Raw genomic sequence first — 21,109 nt, forward strand, 5'->3', positions numbered from 1 at the left:
CAACGTTGAACCTGAAGTGATGTTCGCTTTGCACTCATAATGCTTGAGTTTTCTATGGTTTCCATTTTTTCCTTAATGATGGATGTGAGAAATATTTACTGGAGAATTATTTGCTAGTAGAGTCTGTTTTTATTGCTTACAGCTGGGCCAGGAACACTGACCGTAGTAATCACAATTTCTATCTTACAAGGTTAAATTTGTTTTTTTTAAATGTTTTTAGATTTATTTCTTTTATTTTAAAAATGATTTATTTCATTTTGGGGGATTATATTCTATTTACATAATACCCCTCCCCTTTCCTTCTTCCCAGCCTCCCCTCTACCTACCCTTGCTTTCTTGTAAATTTATGACCTTTTTTCATTAATTATTGTTACATTCATGTATATGTGTGTATATAGACATACATATTCATAACTATAAAAATACAACATTTGAATGAAGAAATGAAATAAATTGAGTTAAAACACCATGTTAAGAGATGGACATGATGGAATGAAATGAATAATCCCAAATGGGAAATGCTCTCCAGGAGATGGGTTTTTTAAATCCAAGAACCTATGGCTGTCTTTCTGAGGTTATATTGGAGAAAGGAATTAATGAAATGAAGGCACAGCTACATGGCTATGCTGTATGGGGAAATGTTAAATAAAGGTAAGAGCAAATTCCAAGCCGGAAAAAGAACATTCTAGAAATACTTGAAGATTGCCTCAATATGCTTGGAGAGAAAAAAAAAAAAAAAACGAGAAAGGTTGAGATATAGCAGAAGGGGTGGCAGGTAAGCAGCTCTGGTGGGATTAACCACCACCATGAGGTAACTAAAGCATAGCCTTTTCTCAGAAAAAAAAATGATGGGCAGTGGTCAAAAGAATGGATACAATTTGAATTTTATTTAAGTAGATGCCCTCCTCTGCCCAGCACTTCCATGAATGGCATAATGCCCCTCCCCACAAACTGTGGAGTCAAGGTCAGAATAGCAGTGGTGTGAACCATGTCTACCAATGTCACAGATGCTATGTTTGGAGTTACACATGCTTCTTTGGTGTTCACTCAGTCTCTCTTCCTGCTTTTTGGTATCCTGTGCTGGAACTCAGGTGAGTACAGGGAGTCTCTTTACCTCTTTTCAATCACACTGTGATTATGAGGTTTCAGTGAGGCCCCAAGATCATAAAAGGAAAGCACTATTCATATGAAAGAAAGCTTTGTTTTTCAAAATGAGTGTATTTGCTGCCTGATTATGTGGATCTTATTGGAGAGTGGGGTAGATAACACTAGAGGCAGAGAAGAGAAAATGTTCTGTAAAGAACTGAGAATTTCCAGAATTCTTGAGCAGGACCTGCTTAGCCCTACTCCAAATCCAGAGTTGACATTGTACCTGCTCCTATTTCCAGTCCTACCCTGAAAGAGGCACTTCAGGATGAATGACAGAAGTGAGTGGCTTGCATGGATATTGCATTGATTGTTGTAGTAAAATTACTGCACAGGTACAAATTAGTGAATTAAAGTCTAAAAGGGGCTAAGGATACACCTCAGTGACTAGGAGTGCTTGGTGTGCAATGGTAAGGACCTGAGTTTGGATCCCAGTACCCAAGTAGCAAGCTGGGTGTGGTCTTGCCCAGGCCTATAACCCCAGCACTGGAGAGAAAGACAGGTGGTTCACATGGGCTTGTTGATTGTCAAGCAAGCCAAAGCACTCAAATTCCACGTTCAAGGAGACACCCTGTCTCAAAGAAATAAAGCAGAGAATGCTAAAACTAGAGAAGACTGCATGCTCTCTTCTGGTCTCTATGCAACGGGCGGCTCCTGGTGCCTACAGATGTGTATATGTACTTTCGCTCTCACTTTGCCCTTGTTCTCCATACCCCCTCTCTCTCCCCTCCCTTCTTTCCCCCTCTGTGTCTCTGTCTCTGTCTCTGTCTCTCTCTGTCTCTCTGTCTCTCTCTCTCTTTCACACACACACACAGGAAGAACATTTGCCTAGAGTATGAAAGACTGTGTTTAACTCACAGCACTACAAACACCCCCCCCCCAAAAAAAATAAAAACCCTGAAAAAGATTTTAAGAGCACAGCTGGTATAGAAAACATTGTAATAGTCAGATGCTGAGTTTAATAGATATCTTAGGTAACTTGGTTAGGAAGGATGTGATATTCAAAAATGACATCTTTTTCCAAAAGGTGCAAAGAGTGGGCCATCCTAATTCCCTGTAAAGTGCAACACTCATTTTCATTTTCCACTGGTTCAATATTCCATCTTGGTTTATTCATCTATATCATTCAAGGTTCTTTGTGCTGTATGCAAACCGACCACAGGTAAATAAAAACAGTGAGATAGACAAGTACTCGTTATTGAAAATACAATGGCTGCATTCAGGGTGGGGTTGGAAAAGCAGCAATGTTTGAGAAAGACAGGACCCAGGGGCAAATCTGGTGGACTGAGCAGTGGAAACAGAATGGATTTGTATTCTAGACTTGTCATGGTCACCTTGCTCCACGACTTCAGTCTCGTCCTCTTGAACGTATTAGGTAGTTTTGGGAGAATGTGTCCATCACGTGGGCTGCGATGGCTGCTGAGGACTCAGCTCTGTGCACGGAGGTGGCGGTGTGAAAGGGCTGCACTCATCAATTTCGGCACTCTTCCCCCCTCACCACTCCGTTATTCTAGCAGAACAATGACCACGGGTGAGAAACAGACATTTGAACGAAAAGAGGGAGACCAGCAGATCAGTTTTGAGTTCACTAACACAGGACATGAGGCTCAGATATGTTGAATGGAAAACTTTTTTTAAAAAATGTGTAAATATTGGAAACCTCACCTATGTTTAGAAATTAAGAACTTAGTTTCTGGAGCAAGAATTAAATCCTCTTTTTACTACATACTGGCTTTTTAATTTTATTTGTTTTTTTTTGTTTGTTTGTTTGTTTTTGTTTTTTTTTTTTTTTTTGTTTTTCAAGACAGGGTTTCCCTGAGTAGCTTTGTGCCTGTCCTGGAACTCACTGGGTAGCCCAGGCTGGCCTCGAACTCACAGAGATCCGCCTGGCTCTGCCTCCTGAGTGCTGGGATTAAAGGTGTGCACCACCACCGCCAGACCGGCTTTTTAATTTTTAATGTGTTACTTTATCTTTTAGAGTATGTTACCTTACATGTATATTGTATATATATATATATATATATATATATATATATATATATATATATATATATAAAGAAGCCTTGAATTTGCTTATGTACATTTGTATTTGTAACGTGTAATCTCATTTTTTTGCTTCATTACAAAATTGAAGATGCCAGGGAAAATTGCCAGGAACAGCAAAAATCTCTGTCAAGCCAAGTATGAGTATGTAATTCTGTAACTCTAAGAGGATGCTTCTCCCCGGCTTTGTGGAAAGAGGGATGAAAGGTCAAAAAGCTCGAATTATATTTGTCTGAAACTGGGGATACGTTCCCAGTAACTTGCTGGGAGCTGACTTGAGGTCTCTGGTTGTGGACGACTTTAGGAAACAGTACTGTATGTTCAGGATCTGGCTGTCCTTGCTTTGTCCAGCTGCCAGATGGGTGTGCCCTTCAAAACACAGATAGAGAGAAGTGAGCAACTGACATTCCGACATTACAGAGTGACGACTTTCTACCTTTTCTTTAAAATGTTAACACTTCTGTACTTTAAAGCATGAGAGGATTCATGATAAAATCAACTGTCAAAGAGGTTTGAGAAAATAATTAAGCACAATAACAGAAACAAACAAAAAACAAACAAAAACCCCCAAGGGAGATAAGCAAAAACTCAGCACCAAGGGTGAGGATGGGATGCAAGCAGAATAAACTTAAGGATGAACAGAGACATCACTGTCACTGTGACCTGGATGCTTGGCAGATGGGAAAGACACAGTAATCATATACATCTTATGATTGGAGGCGAGCAAGCTGACCCGAGGAGAGGCAATAGTGTGCCGAACTTTAATTATGATCATTAGTTGCATCAGAACATTCCATTTAATTTACTTATTTTTAGGTATGATATAGTAAATCTAAGGACAAGACTTTGTATGTGCAAAATATGTATTTTTCTTAACCCAAGTAATGTGCATAAAAATAACAAATTAATAAAGGACATTCTCATCCACTACTTTGTCTGAAGATCTTAGTTATCTAATGAGGTTTATCATTTGTTTTTGAGAAAAGGCAGTTTATAGCCAAATATGTCCAACGACTTAAGATATAAGAGGAGACAAATTGAATCTAAGTGGCTTCAAGTAATTCAGGGCAATACGAGTTAAAAGTTTTTGGAAACCTTGTGCCTAGCAGAAGTCACATCAGTGTGGAGGAGCAGAGGCTGAGGGGATCTCAGATTAATCAAGTGTTCAATTGCTGGAGCAGCATTCTTTTTCTGATCTCTATACTGCTCTCTCTCCATCCCCTGATACTGTGTGTAGATAGGCCACCTTCTTTGTAAAGCCCTTGTCATACTCACCCCTCCTCCAGGGGTTCCTTGTTGCTCTGTCCCAAGACATTGCCCGAGCCTTCTCACAGCTACCTATCATTTACATGCAAGTGCTCAGAATGCACTGAGCACAGTGCTTGCACAGGTGATGAGTTTCCTAATGACAACACTGACAAAGTTTAACGCCTAATTGGAGTAGAATAAATACTCTTTAAAGGAGTGTGTAAAAAAATGTGGTAAATTGTGCTAAACACATTACTTAGAGAAACATAGGACACCTATTGATCCTCTATCAATTACCTGGAATTGTATATCTTTTAAAAAGATTCATTTTATTACTTATTTGTATACGTATGTCTCTCTGTGTGTGCATGCATGTGTTCAGGGAGGCTAGAATTCTTGGCTGCCCTGGAGCTGGAGTCAGATACTTGTGAGATGCCCCACATGGGAGCTGGGAACCAAACAATCCTTTGAAGAGCAGTAAACACTCAAATTGCTGAGCTACCTCTCCAGCTCATTTTAAGGATATTTATTAGTCTACATATCATAATTTAAGAGACAAATAGAAATTTGGCCAAATTTTCCAAGCTAGAGAAACAGACATTGCTGTGAATCATTTAATTGTAAAGTGATGACTTTTTTTGATTAGATAAGACAATTATCATAGAACCAAAACTTTTCAACTGACCATGAAGGGCTGGCTACCCATAAGTGACCATGTTGTCCATTTATCAAAACTTGTTTGCTTATTTTTTTTTTTTTACACTGCCATATTGAACCATTCCTCGCAGATCATTAAGGGATCTAGAGTTCATTCAGAAATCTATCTCTTCAAGATTTTTTTTGGTGGGTAGCTAAAAAAGAAATCATTCCATTACAGTCTGAAACCATTTCATCCCTCTAGTGTTTCAAGTTCAAAAGGAGATAAATGAGGCTGCAGGAGGTGGAGCCACCTATCTGCCCATGGAGGTACAGACAGCAGGTGTCCACAGTACAGGTTGAACTTGTATTATCATGATGCCAACCGACTTATGACTCCTCCATAATGCCTCATCTACTTTATTACGCCCACACTGAAGCCCAGGTTGGCCCTCAAGGATTTGGGATATGGGCACAAATGATTCCAGATGTACTGTAGCAGCTTGAGTGAAGACAAAGTCCTGGGCACTTGAAACAGAGGAAAATTCTTCTCTGAGGAGGAAATGGAAACATGAACACACAAGTGTTTTTAGAAGCTTATCTAGCTTTGAGCAAGAGTCGGGATTATGTGTGTCAGGCATATCTTGATTATGATGCCCAAGCCTTATTTCCATCCATCAAAGCTCATGAAAGAGTAGGCTATGTTCTAGGGTAATGTAAGAGTGGCTTTCTGATCTCACATTGGCCACACCTAAATTATGAAATGAAACCAGTAGAGAAAAGGAACTTTCCCAGCCTAGATAACAACAGAAGTTGGGAAAGGCCATAATTTCTGGAGGTGTACATAACGCAAATCAACTCACTAAGAGGGAAGTGTTTCATTTTAACGTGCATCATGGCTTAATCATTACCCTCAGCTGCATCCTCCTATGCCATTTTCTGCTCTCTAGCCGTGATATACGGCTTAGCTATAGGACGCATATTCTGGCATGGGACTCATTTCTAGTCTTTTCCTCCTTCCTAATTAATATGGCCATATCAACAATTGTTCCCATGCCTTCATCTCCTCATTCGTGAAATGTAAGATAATGATGTTTGTCTTCACAGAGACTATAAATTAGGCATATATCTAGCACTTAAAATGGAGCAGTAACTCATTTCAAGTCAGGTACTGATACTACGTTGCCATCTCTAAAATGTTTGTTTTTATATCCCAACCTAAGTTCTGAGGAGATAATTGAGTAAAGAAAGAATGGGAGTTCTGGGAACTCAATCCATATGGTTTGTACATAAACGAGATAGGTGTGTGGGTGGGTGGGTGTGTGACAGAGAAATTGCTGATGCTTTTTTCATGGATTAAACACAGCATATTCCATTCTTGCCATGACAGACTAACGCTATGACGGCATGAGTCCTTATTTTATTTTTTTTAAGGGTGCATGGCCCTCTTATTTCACAGGTAGACTTGTACAAAGCAAGCTTGAGTTTGTATGTGTAGGACCAAAGGCCCAGATGTGAGAGACTTGATCGCTGGCTCAGTGCTACTGGAAGTGGTGAAACATCTGCAGCCTTGAGAGTGTGACCAGAAGGTGATCATAAGACTCTGATTTGCTCCTCTTTCTCTTCTCAGCCATGAGCTGAAGGGTTCACAAGCCCCTGCTGTAATGAGGCCCTCATTATTGGCCCAATAGCACCAGTGCATTGGAGAATGAAACCTTGAAAACTGAGAGCCAAAATAAATGACTTCTTTTTATAACCTGAGTATGTCAGGCATTTGTCAAGGGACAGATATCTAACAGCAGGTTCTTAGGAGAACTGTAGCAGGAACCCAAACTCTTCATCCTCATTGTTCATTGTTTCATGCCACTTTTGGCTTCCTCCCTTAAGAGCCGCCTGCTAAGTTGACAAGTAAGATGAGAACAATACAAAAATTTCAATGTAATTGTAGAAACAAACTACAATTAGGACAAAGAAGTAACCAAAAAGCCCTACCTAATGGTTATAACTATGCATGAGTTCCCAAAAATCTATGACTATGATTATCCAAACTTCTGCTTTCTACCTCTAAAATGCTATTATTTTACCTGTAAAGTATAAGTTAAAATTACCTTAGGAGGTCACTTTTGAAGATGGCTGTCCAGGGTCCTCATCAAGTTCCATAAAACTTCTTGAAAAAGAGAAGGAAAAAAAATCAGGAGCTATGCAGACTTACGGGATTGTTAGCAGGAGCGCACTATGCAGACTTACCAGATTGTTAGCAGGGGCACACTATGCAAATTTAGGGACTGTTAGCAGGAACACACTATGCAGAGTTACAGGATTGTTAGCAGGGGCACACTATGCAGACTTACGGGATTGTTAGCAGGAGCACACTACACACTGTGTCATTTCCCCTTTTCTTGCTTAATTTCCTTAAACTTAAAATTTTAACTTTTATTATTATTTTTTTTTTTTTGAAATTGAGTCTCACTTGTTCCCTAGGCTAGCCTCACACTTGTGATCCTCTAGCCTCAGCATGTCAAGTAGTCTGGGTTAAAAGCCTGTGCTGCTGTGCCTAGAACTAAGCTTTCTCATAGTGGAGGCATAATTTCCTGTTCCAGATTTTCTTATATGAAAGTGAAGTAAGACCCAAGTTTTCTGCAATAGTTGATAGTTAACAAAGTATTTGGGCATAATTTTCTCTGAACTCAGTAGCAACCTTATTAGTGGTCCTTTAATAAACAAAACCCCATAAGTAGTATTCATTGTGTGTATATATGTATGCTTATATATGTATGTATATATAGTGCTAGCCATGCATGTATGTATGTTAGCTATACACATACACATACATATTATAATGTACATAATACATATGTATATGTATTATGCTAGCATTTAAAATGGGATCTAACATATAATATGAATTTGAGTGTATTTGTTTTACTGATTTTTATAATTCTTTTACAAGTGAAAAAAAAACAACAAAAAGAAGATGAAACCACATTTTCACAACACATGGCAGATAGATTGCAAAGTTCAAAACTGATTTCTGTAGAGTGATGACTAAATGTCAGGCACACTGCCCTCTATAGTTCATAGGCTGGGTGAAAACCAGGGTAGTTTTTGAGAAGATGAAAGATGATGTAAACATGATTTTTGAATAGACTGTAGATTAATGGAGAACAGGGACACACTCAGGAACCAGTCATTTAAAACAAACATGGGAATACTGTCATACAGATCCATATTGAGAATGACTGCTCCTGACAAGAAGCTGCATTTGGCTGTGAATGGAAACTCCCAAAACGAGTCTGTGTCTGCAGAGACTGACTGGTTAATGAGAATTTCAGTATTGTGGAGAGATTGGAATCTTGCAGTTCCAGAGGCAAATTACTTTATCTTGAGCTAGTTCTAGCCTTTCAGAACAGCCATTACTTATTACCCTCCTCACTCCCCCACCCTGTATGTGAACTATTATCTTGTGACAGTATACTAAATCATTTTGGAATCTATTAATTTAGAAGACCACTAGTTTCTACCAATTGAAAAGCTGAGAATGTCATCAGATAGCATCTTGAGCCTACAGAATAGGTTCTCCCATCTCAGTGTACCTGCCTTTGTGATGTACACATCAATGTTTTAAACTTGCCTTGATTTATGACTTCTACTCTGTAAAATTATAAAAAAATTTATAAATCTGCCTTCATGTTGGAACATGGAATTTGGGGTTACCTAAGTCTGTGTTCCCGGGCCATGGTGACTCATAATGGCTCCAGAATAAATGGTTCCTTATTCCCTTTAATATGAAAGCAGATGCTTTGCACCCATAACACAAGGTATTATGAATTACAAATTGCAAAACAAAACAAAAAAGTCCTGAATTTTGTAATTGTAGGAGTCTGTAACTTCTCAGAGCTTGTTTTTGAATTGGGATTTAGAAAGTGATTCGGTTTGTTGAATAAGTAAAGAATGGTAGATTTCAGGCTGAACTGATGGCAGAGAAAGAAAAAGCTTATGCAAAGACATTGAGAGTTCATACACATATTATCAGTGGTTCAGGCTTAGGTGTCTGCTGAGACAGTTGCTGGAATTAAAAGGAAAGACAGGACATCATGAATAGACCTTTACCACCTAGGTAGACTGAGGTTTATGCTTCACTGGGTAGGCAATAGAAATTCATGGAAGAGTTTCAGCAATGATAATGAATGAGCAAATTTGTGGGTTTTTTATTTTTGATGATGACATCAGGAATTTGTGCATATTTATATTTATCTATTCTTATTAAATATCTAAATTTACTAGCTATCTAATTTTGCTAACTTTCTAAATTATAATTCACATTTCTCCCAAACACTTTTCTATGGGCATTTGCCCCATTGCCTACTCAGGAAGTAATCCTTTATATTCAGATAGAATTCATCTTGGTAGGCATTTATAGTTGTCTTTGTATCAACTCATGTTATCTAACCTTAAGGACTGGAGGTTTTTTAAGAAGGAATTTATAGACTAGATCTTGTTCTTCACAATTTTCATCCCAGCTTTTCACATATTAAGGCCCTAGAATTGATTGTTTTGGAAGCCTCCTCCTATGCAGCACCTCCGTAACACCCATGGTGTTCTTCCTTTGTACAGCAACTCTGTGATGTTTTGCATCCTGACTCCATCCTCAAGTACATCTGATTGCTTGAGCAAGGAATATTTTGTCTTTGAACAAAAACCCTTTAGGTTTCCATAGCTGATTTGAAATAGGTGGGTTTTAAGTATAATCTCTGAGATCTTTTTCCTTAACTATTTCATCAAATGAATAATCATTTACTGATTGACACCATGAGAAATATGCTATGGTATTATATTGACCTATCTGGTTTCTGTGTTCCATTAAGCTACATGAGTACAAAGAAATAATTTTAGACTGTTATAAGTAATATTATACCATCTCAAAGCAAAGTGACAGAGAACAGTGAACAGGGAGGGAGAGAATAGTAATAAGAGAATAACAGAATTGTTTTCTAAGGAGGAGCTTGAAGATGAGCTACAAGAGCAAGCAGTGAGAATACAAAGAGCATTTCAGGCAGAAGGGAACTCTAAGGCAGCATGCACAACCTCATTAAAGGCTCTAATATCACAAAGCAGGAATCTGTTCTAAATATGGTGAGAAGTATAGGCACAGAGTTAACATTTCCGAGCTCAGAACCTACAAGTCCTTAATGGAACTGATAGTAAAGTTTCAGGGCAATACAATGACAGCCTTAGATAATTTACACTGTTATAAATTCTTATATGTTGATACAAATATAAACTTTTTTTATTCCTGTTTAAGATAATTTGTATATTAATACAAATACAAAACTATGTTTGTTATAATGTACACATATTTTTACTCTTATTTAAAATATTTGTATATTGATACAAATATAAATTTATATGTCATACTGTATTTATGTTCTACTTCTGTTTAAGATATTCTATATACTGATATATATTTAGGATTATTATCATATCACATATTGCACTATACATTTCTACCTCTGTTAAAGATATTTTATGTATTATCACAATTTTAAAGTCATTGTCCTTTTACTGTACATTTGCTTACAGACTGTTTGCCTTGTTTACATAAAGCCTTAGTCCTTAGGTTATTTAGGTAGATAAGAATTATAGATTTATTGTCATCTATGCTTGTCATCTCTATAATTATGTTAGTTAGGTTATCCAGATTTATATTTACATAGGTCGGATGGATAGGTAATCTTCAAATACTTCATGGACCTAGAAAATATGGCATTTAAATAACTTAAAATTCTGTTGACATGAGACACAATTGCTCCTGGCAACACCAATTTGATCCTGAGAGAATGTTGGGCTTCTAAGACATTTCCATTTAGAAGTTTGTCTTCTTGGCACAAAATGGCCTACTGGACAAAGAACTGCCCTTGCCTCAACTGCTGACAATACAAATGCTGTCCTTTCTGGACAAGCGGGCCACATGGAAAGCGACCACTGTACTTTGCCAAGACTGGGTAAGATGGTCTTTCAGAATTCCTGCTTCTAAAAACAGTCTGTCAGACACTCTAGGCCTGTAGCCAATTTGAATACACCAACAATGCTGAGAAACATTAGGTGACTGTCCAGGCTGCCAAATGTCTCTGTCTACTCTTGCAAGACTCCCGAAAGTTGCTTGCATCCTTCTCCCATTTCTCAGGTATTATTATATATTCATTCTTAGGTCTTTGATGAGGTTGAAGACTAACAGTTATAGTTACAACTTAACATATATATATATATATATATATTATCTTAGCTAAAATATATTAGACTCAGGTTCTTTAGGATAGGACACCTTTTGAAATGATATTTGTAACATGCTACCTACCCATGCTCTAGACTTCCCTGGATTTTAGTATATGTTTTTTGCTTGATATTGTTTATATTGATTGTAATTCCAACTTATCTAGGTCATTATCCCTCATTACTCCTGGACAATATTTGATAACCATTTCTTTGTATATAGTCTTGTATTAGGTTAGAACCTTCTTATTTAGACAAAAGGGGGAGATGTAGTGGATAGCCATCCCAGCCTTGGCCTGGAAGTTCCAACTCCCATTGAGCCTTCGGTAATAGTCATGCCTACAAGGCGGGGCTGAGAGAGGATGCTGAAGACCCAGGATCAAGAGGCGAGGCCTCTCTTGGTTCCAGGACCCTGGACGCTGGAGGTAGACCGAGCAGAGTTCTCCAGAGTACACTGCCAGACTGCACCATCCCTTTCCCAGACTCTGCATCCTATCCCTTCATTTGTAAGCTACCCCACAAAATAAACCTCCTTTTTAACTACGTGGAGTAGCCTTAATAATTTCACCAATATGGCATGTTTGACATTTTGCATAAGGGGACTTTCCCAGCGAAGGAGAAGTAATTATTTTGCCTCCTTGCTTTGCTATGCCTTGTAGGTGACATTATTAGCTATTTTGCATTTTGCACATATCAAATGTTTTACTTACTGTTTCTTATATCTTTTCTTCTTGTTTCTATTAATAATAATGAGGAGGCAACATATGCAAATAAGACTTCCACAAAAGGAAATGAAACAATAAAATAGAATCATCTTTGAGTTTTAACAATGTATGGAGAAGGCTCATATACAGAATCCTATACAACAAAACATAGATTTTAAGCATATCAAAGTCTACAAGAAGAGAACCAACAACTCCTTTATAAAAATGGCTCCTCATTTGTTGCTGGTTGAGTTTACCCCAGGAAAATCTGAGAATTTATGTTTAAATAGAATATGAACAGAACTTCAATGTTCAGTAGAATTTTGGGCTCTGCTCTGGTTATGTGTGCCTTTTGTATAAGAATTACCCAGAAAGCTTGTTAAAACCTGCACTCTTAGCCTTGCCTTTTGGGTGGCTATACTATGGAATGCAGGAAGACTAAATCAAACATAATTATCCACTGTATTGTGAAACTGGTAGGGAATTAATCAGAGTTCTGTCAAACCATGCTTAGGTTTCTAGATGAAAATGAATTAAAAACAGTAACTTGCAGGGGTGCAGACTGAAAGAATTCTGAAGAATAAGGAGAGGTCATGTCAAATCCAAAATATGTCAAATCTAAGGGGTATTAAGAAGCAGGCTGAGAACATTAGAAAGACCACAACTTGTTTTTTATTTCTTTTTTTTTAAAATACTGAACATGACTACTTTTTTATTACTTTATTTTATTTTTTCTATTATCAGCTTGATACAGTACAAATTCTTTTTTTAAAATACTTTTATTTTATAATTAACTTAATTTCACATATCAGCCACGGGATTCCCCATCCACCCTCCTCCCACCCCCCCATTCCCACCTCCTTTATGGAGCCTGGGGCCTATGTTGGGACACTTTGCTCAGCCTTGGTGTAGGGAGGAGGGGACTGGACCTGCCTTGGCTGAGTCTACCAGCCTGGGCTGACTCCCCAAGGGAGACCTTGTTTTCCATTTCTTGGTTCTGTATCCTTCTGACCTCCTATTATGACCCTGAGATTTAAAAATACTGTGTGGAGGATCTGAAGGGAGCACTCTCACCCTAGAATTCAGGGCAATTCATTCATATGTAAAATGTAACTTAAGGTAGTGTGGGAGCCCATTTTCAGGTTGTCTGCATAGAGAAGATGATTAGGAACATGGGCCTGAGTGCAGGTGTCTGAGATGATCTGCTCTTGGCTGTGCTGGAGGAAGGTCTTTTGCTCCACCCCCTAGTCTCTCTATTAATACCCTGGGGCAGAGACAGTCATGGTCTGTTGGAATAGGTTCGAGGCCCTCTCGAGGCTATCCTTTATTTTCTATCTGTTTATCTCCACAATCTAAATCCTTCTATCTAATATTTCCTGCTGCTCGCACTCAAGAAAACTGGGAAACTGTGGGGTTGATGGGTAAATGCCCTGCAAGGTAGGAAAACATTTTTTTTTTTCAAGGAAAAGTGAATGCATTTGTTCCATTTCATGAGTGTGCTCATTATCTACAGGGATGCTGGCAAGATCGAAGATTATCTCAGTACTTACGATCCTCTGGACATGGAGCGAAGGATGAAATCCACTGCATTCTCAATGATCTCTGAACCCAGGAGGCTTAAAAATTTGGGGAACTCTGTCTCTGGTTTTTTACTGGAGTCATCTGGCTTGTTATCTGATTTCTCATCTGGGTTCTCATCTTCCTTTGGGTTGTCATCTGAAAACAAAAGATCAACAGAAAAAATTATCAGATGTGATTCTTAGCAACCAAAAAGGAAAATCTGTTTCTCATACAGGAGCTGTTGAGCTCCTGGGTATCCACCTGGTACCAACTCATTAGTTACATCTTCCTGTCCCTGAGCAGCCAGTGCTTGTCTGGTTGAATCCTTTACAACATTATCTCATTATTTCTAAAAACAAATGAGTAACAGACATAAGTATTTAGGTAGACAATGTCTATATTTGGTTACCAAGACAACAAAACACACAGAGGTAGCTTTATTTTTCTTTTTGGGAGATTTTTTTATTCATTCCTTGCGAATTTCATGCAATGTATTTTGAGCATCTTTACTCCAGCTCCCCTGCTTACCGTCCTTTGCACTTTCCCATCCCTTCCCATCCATCTTTGAGATTCTTTTTCTCCTCTCCCCATCAAGTCCAATTTATGTTTCCTTGCTAGTTTTGGGACTTGGACTTTTCCTGGTGTCTGGTCAGCCTATCAAGGTGAGGTGTTAAAGAATATTGACTTCTCTCAGTAGCTATCAAGTACCAAGAGTTCCTCAGCCAGTGGAGTTGCATGTCCATCCTCCCTCTTCTAGACTGAGATTTTATTTTGCTGGACTTGTGAAGGTCTTGTGCTGTCACAATTGCTGTGGGTTTATATGTGTATCTGCCCTGGTGTGTCTGAAAATCAATGTTTTCTTGATGTTATCAATCACTTCATGCTTTTACAATCTTTCCAAGACCTTTTCCATGAAGATTCCCAGACTCTTGGGGAAGAATGGTGTGATAGGAATGTTCTATTTGGGGCTGAGCACTCCACAGTCTTTTGTTCTCTACATATTGACAAGTTGTGTGTGTGGTGAGGTGTGTCTCTGTGTTAATTGTCATCTACTACAAGTAGAGGCTTCTCTGATGAGGACCAAGAGATGCTCTTATGTATAGGTTGAACAATAAGTTGTTACATTACATTACACTAATGTTAGTGTCTGGTTCAAGATACAGAAAACCTAGCTGACCACATAATATAAAATACTAATGTTTTCACATGATTTCCATGTCAATGGTAATATACATAAGGTAGATAAAAATTTTCATGCATAGTTTTGTTGTGCAATACCTCTAACAGGTAGTACACATGAACTGTCATTTTTTTCCTCACAATTCCATTAAGTAAGAAAATTACTAAGCCAATTCAAAGTTGAAGAAATGGAGTTGTACAGAGATTCCAAAGCTGTTTCAAAGAGAAAGAATTACCACGTGATAGAAATATAATCCAAGGTCATGTTTGTCTGATAACAAAATCTAGATTTTTACAGTATTCTGTGATAAAACTGTGTGCTCTTTGCAGGAAAAGCATGCAAGCTGCACTTTATTTATGAGAATGAACAGGAGATAAATGATAAATAATTTCTGTCATTTTATATAACCTATTAATTTTATGAACAATGATTTTACAAATGCTGTGTAATTTTCCTCCCTGGATAATGCTTTAACCTATGCAATTTTTAGCTTATTGCTTGGAGAAACTGATTATATTTGAGGGCCACAAGGCTATGCAAAACCAAGAAAAGAAAGCATGGTGACTATAGGACTCACATGTGTATTTTGAGTGTTACTGTTCTTCATTTTCATGAGATAAAAAGGTCTGGGAGAGTAATATAAACTACATTGTCCTGCCTTCCCCCTGAATCTTGATAATAAGATAATGTAGGGCCTTTATCTTTTCATTTTATTAACAGAACTATGATGTTGCTAGACTCTACAAAAAAATACTGGATGCATTGTTCAATTTCAGTTGAACATCGGGTTATTTTTAGGATAAAACTGATAAATGTGCTATCTAGGACAGTATCAAAATCACAATAATTCATTGTTTATTTAAAAATTCAAATTTATAAGAAAGTCAATTTTAAGTATTTTATTGAGGCACCAAATAAGAATTACAGAAAAGTCCATTTAAGTGATGTTTAAGAACTTAAGAATTTATCTTGCTCCTGACTCTGTAAGTTTATGAAATTTAAGATATATATATATATATATATATATATATATATATATATATATATATATGTGTGTGTGTGTGTGTGTGTGTGTGTGTGTGTGTGTGTGTGTATTGTTTTTTTGAGACAGCGTTTCTCTGTATAGTTTTGGTGCCTGTCCTGGAGCTCACTCTGTAGACCAGACTTGCTTGGAACTCAGAGATCTGCCTGACTCTGCCTCCTGAGTGCTGGGATTAAAGGTGTGTGCCACCACCGATGGGCTTTTAAGATCAACATTAAACGTTGTTTACATAAAAATGATTTTTAAGATACACAGTCGGGTCTTATATCTCTCCTGCATTCTCACTACAAGTTTTGACTCATAAAGTATTTCTCCTAGATTCAGTTGAAGGTCATGTAGCCACATCTCTTTTAGGGCTACTAAATGATGAAAAAATGTGTGATCTATGTTATATTCTAAAATAGAAACTATTAGGAAAAATTGGCATTAAATTCTGTAAGCATTTATTATTTACTATGTCCTAATCAAATATTTGACAGGCTTTTTAGTCTGGGGTTTATAAAAGACAATAATCAAACACACATTCATCCAACAGTTGAGTTTTTCATTTAGAACCCATTTTGCTTTGGTTTGGTTTCTTTCAGAGGAGAGCATGCACAGAACCTTCTCACGTGAGTTAAACTAAAGATGGTGACTCTCACATACAAGTCTGTGTGACCAGAGTTCCCGGAATGGGTTTATTTTCATTGTGAGGAGAAACAGATGCCTTTGTGGAGTACCTGCCATGCAGTGCTGGACTAGTACATCCTCACAGACCTGTATCCTTATTCCAATCAGTGATGGAGTCACAGTTTCCAGAGGAGAACAGAGATGCTCTGGGAAATTAAACTAAATACTAGCTTTTTGATTCCAGAGGAACTGGGGATTAGGATATGAGAAACTGGGAACTAGTCTCAGTCCTTTTGTCCGTATGCAATCATGGGTGTTAGTGAGCGATGTGCCCCATGATTTAAGGTCCTCAATCTGATTTTGTTTTCATCAAAATATCAGTCACACACTTTTGCAAAACACATTTAACCACTGTCTTTTAGTTTCTACATTGTGATGTTGTTAGGATGAAAAGTATTGTATATATTGTTCATGTATATAATGTGTATATAGGTATATATCCATAGTGTATATACCATTCATCACAGAATCAGACTCAGGATAAGCTCACAGTAATTGACTTGTGTTACTATTGGTATTATAATCAAAAACAGCAACACAATGATAAGTAGCTCCATTTTCCTCTAGCATTTTAGAATATTAGGAAAATTTAAATGCTATTGGAATACCCAGAAATCTCAAATCATCAAGGTCTATAATTAAATATTTCCTTTTTAAAAATATAATACAGAGTAGCCTTTATTTATATTAAGTATTCAGCTGAATTTCTTAATTGAGTGTGATTATAAAATTCTGAAAAAAACACAGCATTTTAATTTACATAGATTTCTACATTTTACAAAGTTATTGTAAAATCATATATATATATATATGTGTATATATATATACATATATATATATATATATATATATATATCCATTGTTGATGTCAAACTTCTATTTAAATCAGTGGGGTTCTCTTATTAATCTGCTTTCTTGGAATTAGTTACAAAAACTGGCTTAAAAGAACAAAAATGTATGTCTAATGAAGGTTTATATCAATGTTTTGTTTTTGGTTATGTTTTATCTAAACATTACACACTGGTTAAAAATACCAAGCTGGTGTAATTGACCTTCTGCGTGTCCAGGGACCTAGTATGGAAGCCTATAGTCATGTAGACAGACAGAGGAATTTAAAGAGACAACATTTTGCCACTTGTCCTCCCAGGTCAACTAGGCCCCTGGCACATCTCTAGAAATGACCTGTAGCTCTGATGAGCCACTTGTCTCTTTGTTCAAGGAGGCCACGGAGATGACATTGGATGGGCCTGTCTAGTCTATAAGCAGGAGGTTCAACATGGAAGAAAAAATGACCTTAGTGCTTTCAAGTGAAGGTAAGGTCAATCAAGGCCTTCGACTTTTTCTTAGAAGGTGGGACAAATGATAAAAGGGAGGCCAAAGGAACCTGGAATTCCTTGCAATCCTCAGAGACCCCTGAGGATCAGAACCTCAACTGGCCTTGAAACAAAATGAAAGTGATTCATTTTGACTATCTGTTTGGTCTTATACACCTGACAGAATAGTACAGCCAAAGGTTAAGATGCATGTTGGTTGACTGTTCGCAGAATCACACTCACAGACATTATGCTTAAGTGTATAGGAGACGCTACTTAGACAATCAGTCTCACTAATGCTTTTCTTCATGGTAAGGGAAATGTCACTCAAGATAGAAGATGTCAGGATGTTGGCTCAATTTTAATGCTGAACTGTCTACTTGCAGCAAAGAGAGGTGGGATCAATCTACTGTTGTCTTCAACTGAAAAACATAGGATGATTAAGTTTCTTTTTTTTTTTCTCTCTCTCTCTTCTACTCTAGAAGCCATCTGGGAAGAACCTCACACTGTCCTTCTAGCCACTCAGTTAACTGAAGTACTTGAAAGCACATCCTGAGTTAATCACACTTTAGTCCAATCCAGAGGCCAAAAGAAAAAAAGAAAAACAAGAACCAGACCAATGGATGCATTCTCTGGTGAGACCATCAAGATGTTCTAGTAGGCTTTGACTTGGGGATTTTAGAAGTATGGCTTTTCCTGGTTCTTTGTCTAGGGCTTGCAATGCTAATTCCTCATGTCTTCTCTCTCACATGTCTTTCTAGGCACTAATCAAGGACTTCCTTTCCTCTCTAAACATGGTTCATTTGGGGTCTTTTAAATAGACCCACTAAAGTGGTACCCTAACTGCTATACCCAATCACCTCTTTCAGCTATAAGAAGCTGGATTGATCATTGCCACACTTCCATAAAGGAATTCAGAGTTAGAGGTCTTCTATAGCATGAGTAATGAGAACAAGGGGTAGAAATTGGCTAAGTAAGGTTAAATAACAACAACAACTACTACAAACAACAGCACAAAAACCTAGAAGTACTCAGTTCTTTCTCTGATAAAAGCAAGAAATGTATTTGGGTTTCTTAGCAACCACATCTTTAGCAGAGGCCAAAGATGCCAGAAGTGTTTGGGAGTCTCTGATCCCTGATATGGTTCCTAATGATTCTTAGGTTAGTAGGGAGTAGTAATAAAGGTCCATTAATGTAAGACACTTTTGGTTAAGAGAACAGAATTTCTGGCCTGGGTGGAGACCCAATATATCCATTTGTGCCAGGTAATCACCGGGCTAAGGGACCACCCCTTCCAAAGAAGGAAGGTGAGTTCACCTTAATCCATGCCAAAGGTGCAATAAGTTTCACTTTAATAGCGCTGTACTTTTTCTTCCCAGAATTCCCACCTCCAGCAGGTTACAGGCAGGCAGTATGATGAGTTGGCCAGATTGTCTGAAGTACTCAGAAAGTATAACTTTTCATCTTCTTCTATCTCTATATTAAGCATGCACCTTTCCATGTCTTTGGGTTTTTCTTATACTTTGGGCTTTCTTAACTTCTTTTCTTAAGATGCCTCCCTGCCCCATGTCTGCCAGCCACCATGTAGCTGATTTCCACACTGGTAACCTAAATAAGATTACTTATTTTTCCTTAGCTAAGATATACAAACTGAGATATTCATACACACACACACACACACACACACACACACACACACACACACACACACATCACCACCACCACCACCACCACCACCACCACCACCACCACCACCACACCACACATATATATGCCGATATATACAAACTACCTGGGGTGTTTTTTCATTTTAACTCTAATAAAACTGTCTTCAAACTTAAAAATAATTTATACATAATAACAATAACATTTAATATTCATTTAGTGATTTTTATCAAGCAGGCACTATTCAAGACTGTTGCCACTTTTGTTTAAATTTCATGATACATTTGTGAGACTGTTAGCAATTAATGTCTCTTATTTGTATCACATATAGAGGTTTCAAATGTCATGCCCAAATATACATTTCTCTTTAGTGGTAGAACCACAATAGGATGCTACTGAAAATGATATCTTCATCATCATTAAATATTATTAGTTATAATCATCAAATCATCCCACTGACACCTCTCAGTGAATTTATAACATAATAGTATCACTTCATCATTTAAGAATGTAAGAAAGGATTCATTCCAAACTTCAAAATTTACTGAGGATGCAGGATACAACCAAAATCAATCTTCATACAACTGCTTTCTGCATTAGATGTGTTTCCAACCTCCCTGCCAAATGTTCTTTCTGCAACGCCAAAATGCCCCTCCCCTTTATATTCTGTGCCAGCTTCCACCCATTACTGCTAACTATGGCAAAATTTCTGGGCTGTGATCCGAAACACTTACCTGCCTGGCTTGTCAGGATTAGGGCACAGAGTCCCAGGACAACCATCAGCCGAAGAACCGAGACAGCCATTCCTGTTGACCTGGGTATTGGTGCAGATAAATTGCGTAGATGCACCTGAATCTTTGCTCCATTTATAGGACAGTTGTGGTGATGTCATCTGCTGTGGAATTTAGGCTGTTGCACAAGATGTCTGAACAGCTTGCTCTGAGATCTCCAACAATAGGCTCTGCCCTATCTTTCAAAATCAGAGCAATTTCTTTCTTTTTTAAAAATTTTCAATAGCTTACAAAGAATTGGGTTTCATTTAGGTATTTTTCAAACAAAATTTGCCTTTGTCATTTCTTTTGATCTCTTCTCTATCCCTCCATTCTCCCTCATTCCAGCCTAATAGCCTTTCATCAATTTTCAAGTTACATGTGATCTTTTGTCTTTACCTCTGCTTTCTCATAACTTCTTGTTTCTTTCTCAGGGCTGCCTGTCTAGTTTCATAGATTACCCCACCCCCACAACCGCTGCTTTACATTTATATAAGCATTAAAAGTTTAGATTTTGTTGGGGATTTAGCTCAGTGGTAGAGCACTTGCCTAGCAATCACAAGGCCCTGGGTTCAATCTCAGCCCCCCCCCCAAAAAAAAAAGTTTAGATTTTCTTATGAGACAGAACATGTGAATTTTGTCTTTCTGAGACTAGAGTACCTTATTGATATAATATTCTCTTTCCACTGTCCAGAAACCTCACAATTTCATTTCACCTTAGCAGGCTACATTTCAATATTCAGGCTTCTGTGGATAGTCATCTGTTTCCTAGATATTGTGAATAGTGCAGCAGCAGTGAACATGAATGTACACATACTTCTCTGGTACCATATATAGTCTTTTGAGTGTATACCCAACAATAG

The 21,109-nt window shown here is 37.7% G+C and overlaps 1 protein-coding gene across 1 annotated transcript; it reads right to left on the bottom strand.

Moving 5' to 3' along the window:
• Nucleotides 1–3,212: 3,212 nt before the first annotated feature.
• Nucleotides 3,213–20,319, bottom strand: C13H5orf46 (chromosome 13 C5orf46 homolog). The gene is made up of 4 exons (XM_036205324.1): nucleotides 20,211–20,319; nucleotides 13,598–13,763; nucleotides 7,182–7,240; nucleotides 3,213–3,558 (listed from the first exon to the last, which is right to left on the bottom strand). The coding sequence occupies exons 1-3, from the start codon at nucleotides 20,278–20,280 to the stop codon at nucleotides 7,183–7,185; spliced, it is 294 nt and encodes a 97-aa protein (XP_036061217.1). The 5' UTR covers nucleotides 20,281–20,319; the 3' UTR covers nucleotides 3,213–3,558; nucleotide 7,182.
• Between the last annotated feature and the right edge of the window lie 790 nt (nucleotides 20,320–21,109).

Source organism: Onychomys torridus, chromosome 13, assembly GCF_903995425.1.
Source record: "Onychomys torridus chromosome 13, mOncTor1.1, whole genome shotgun sequence".
NCBI classification, from domain to species: Eukaryota; Metazoa; Chordata; class Mammalia; order Rodentia; family Cricetidae; genus Onychomys; species Onychomys torridus.

What these genes read in the sequence shown, in the direction of transcription:
- C13H5orf46 (XM_036205324.1), bottom strand. Translation starts at nt 20,280, where the DNA reads ATGGCTGTCTCGGTTCTTCGGCTGATGGTTGTCCTGGGACTCTGTGCC. An exon ending in AATCCTGACAAGCCAGGCAG is followed by an intron (nt 13,764 to 20,210) that starts GTAAGTGTTTCG and finishes TTTTGTTTTCAG; the next exon opens with ATGACAACCCAAAGGAAGAT. An exon ending in CGCTCCATGTCCAGAGGATC is followed by an intron (nt 7,241 to 13,597) that starts GTAAGTACTGAG and finishes CTCTTTTTCAAG; the next exon opens with AAGTTTTATGGAACTTGATG.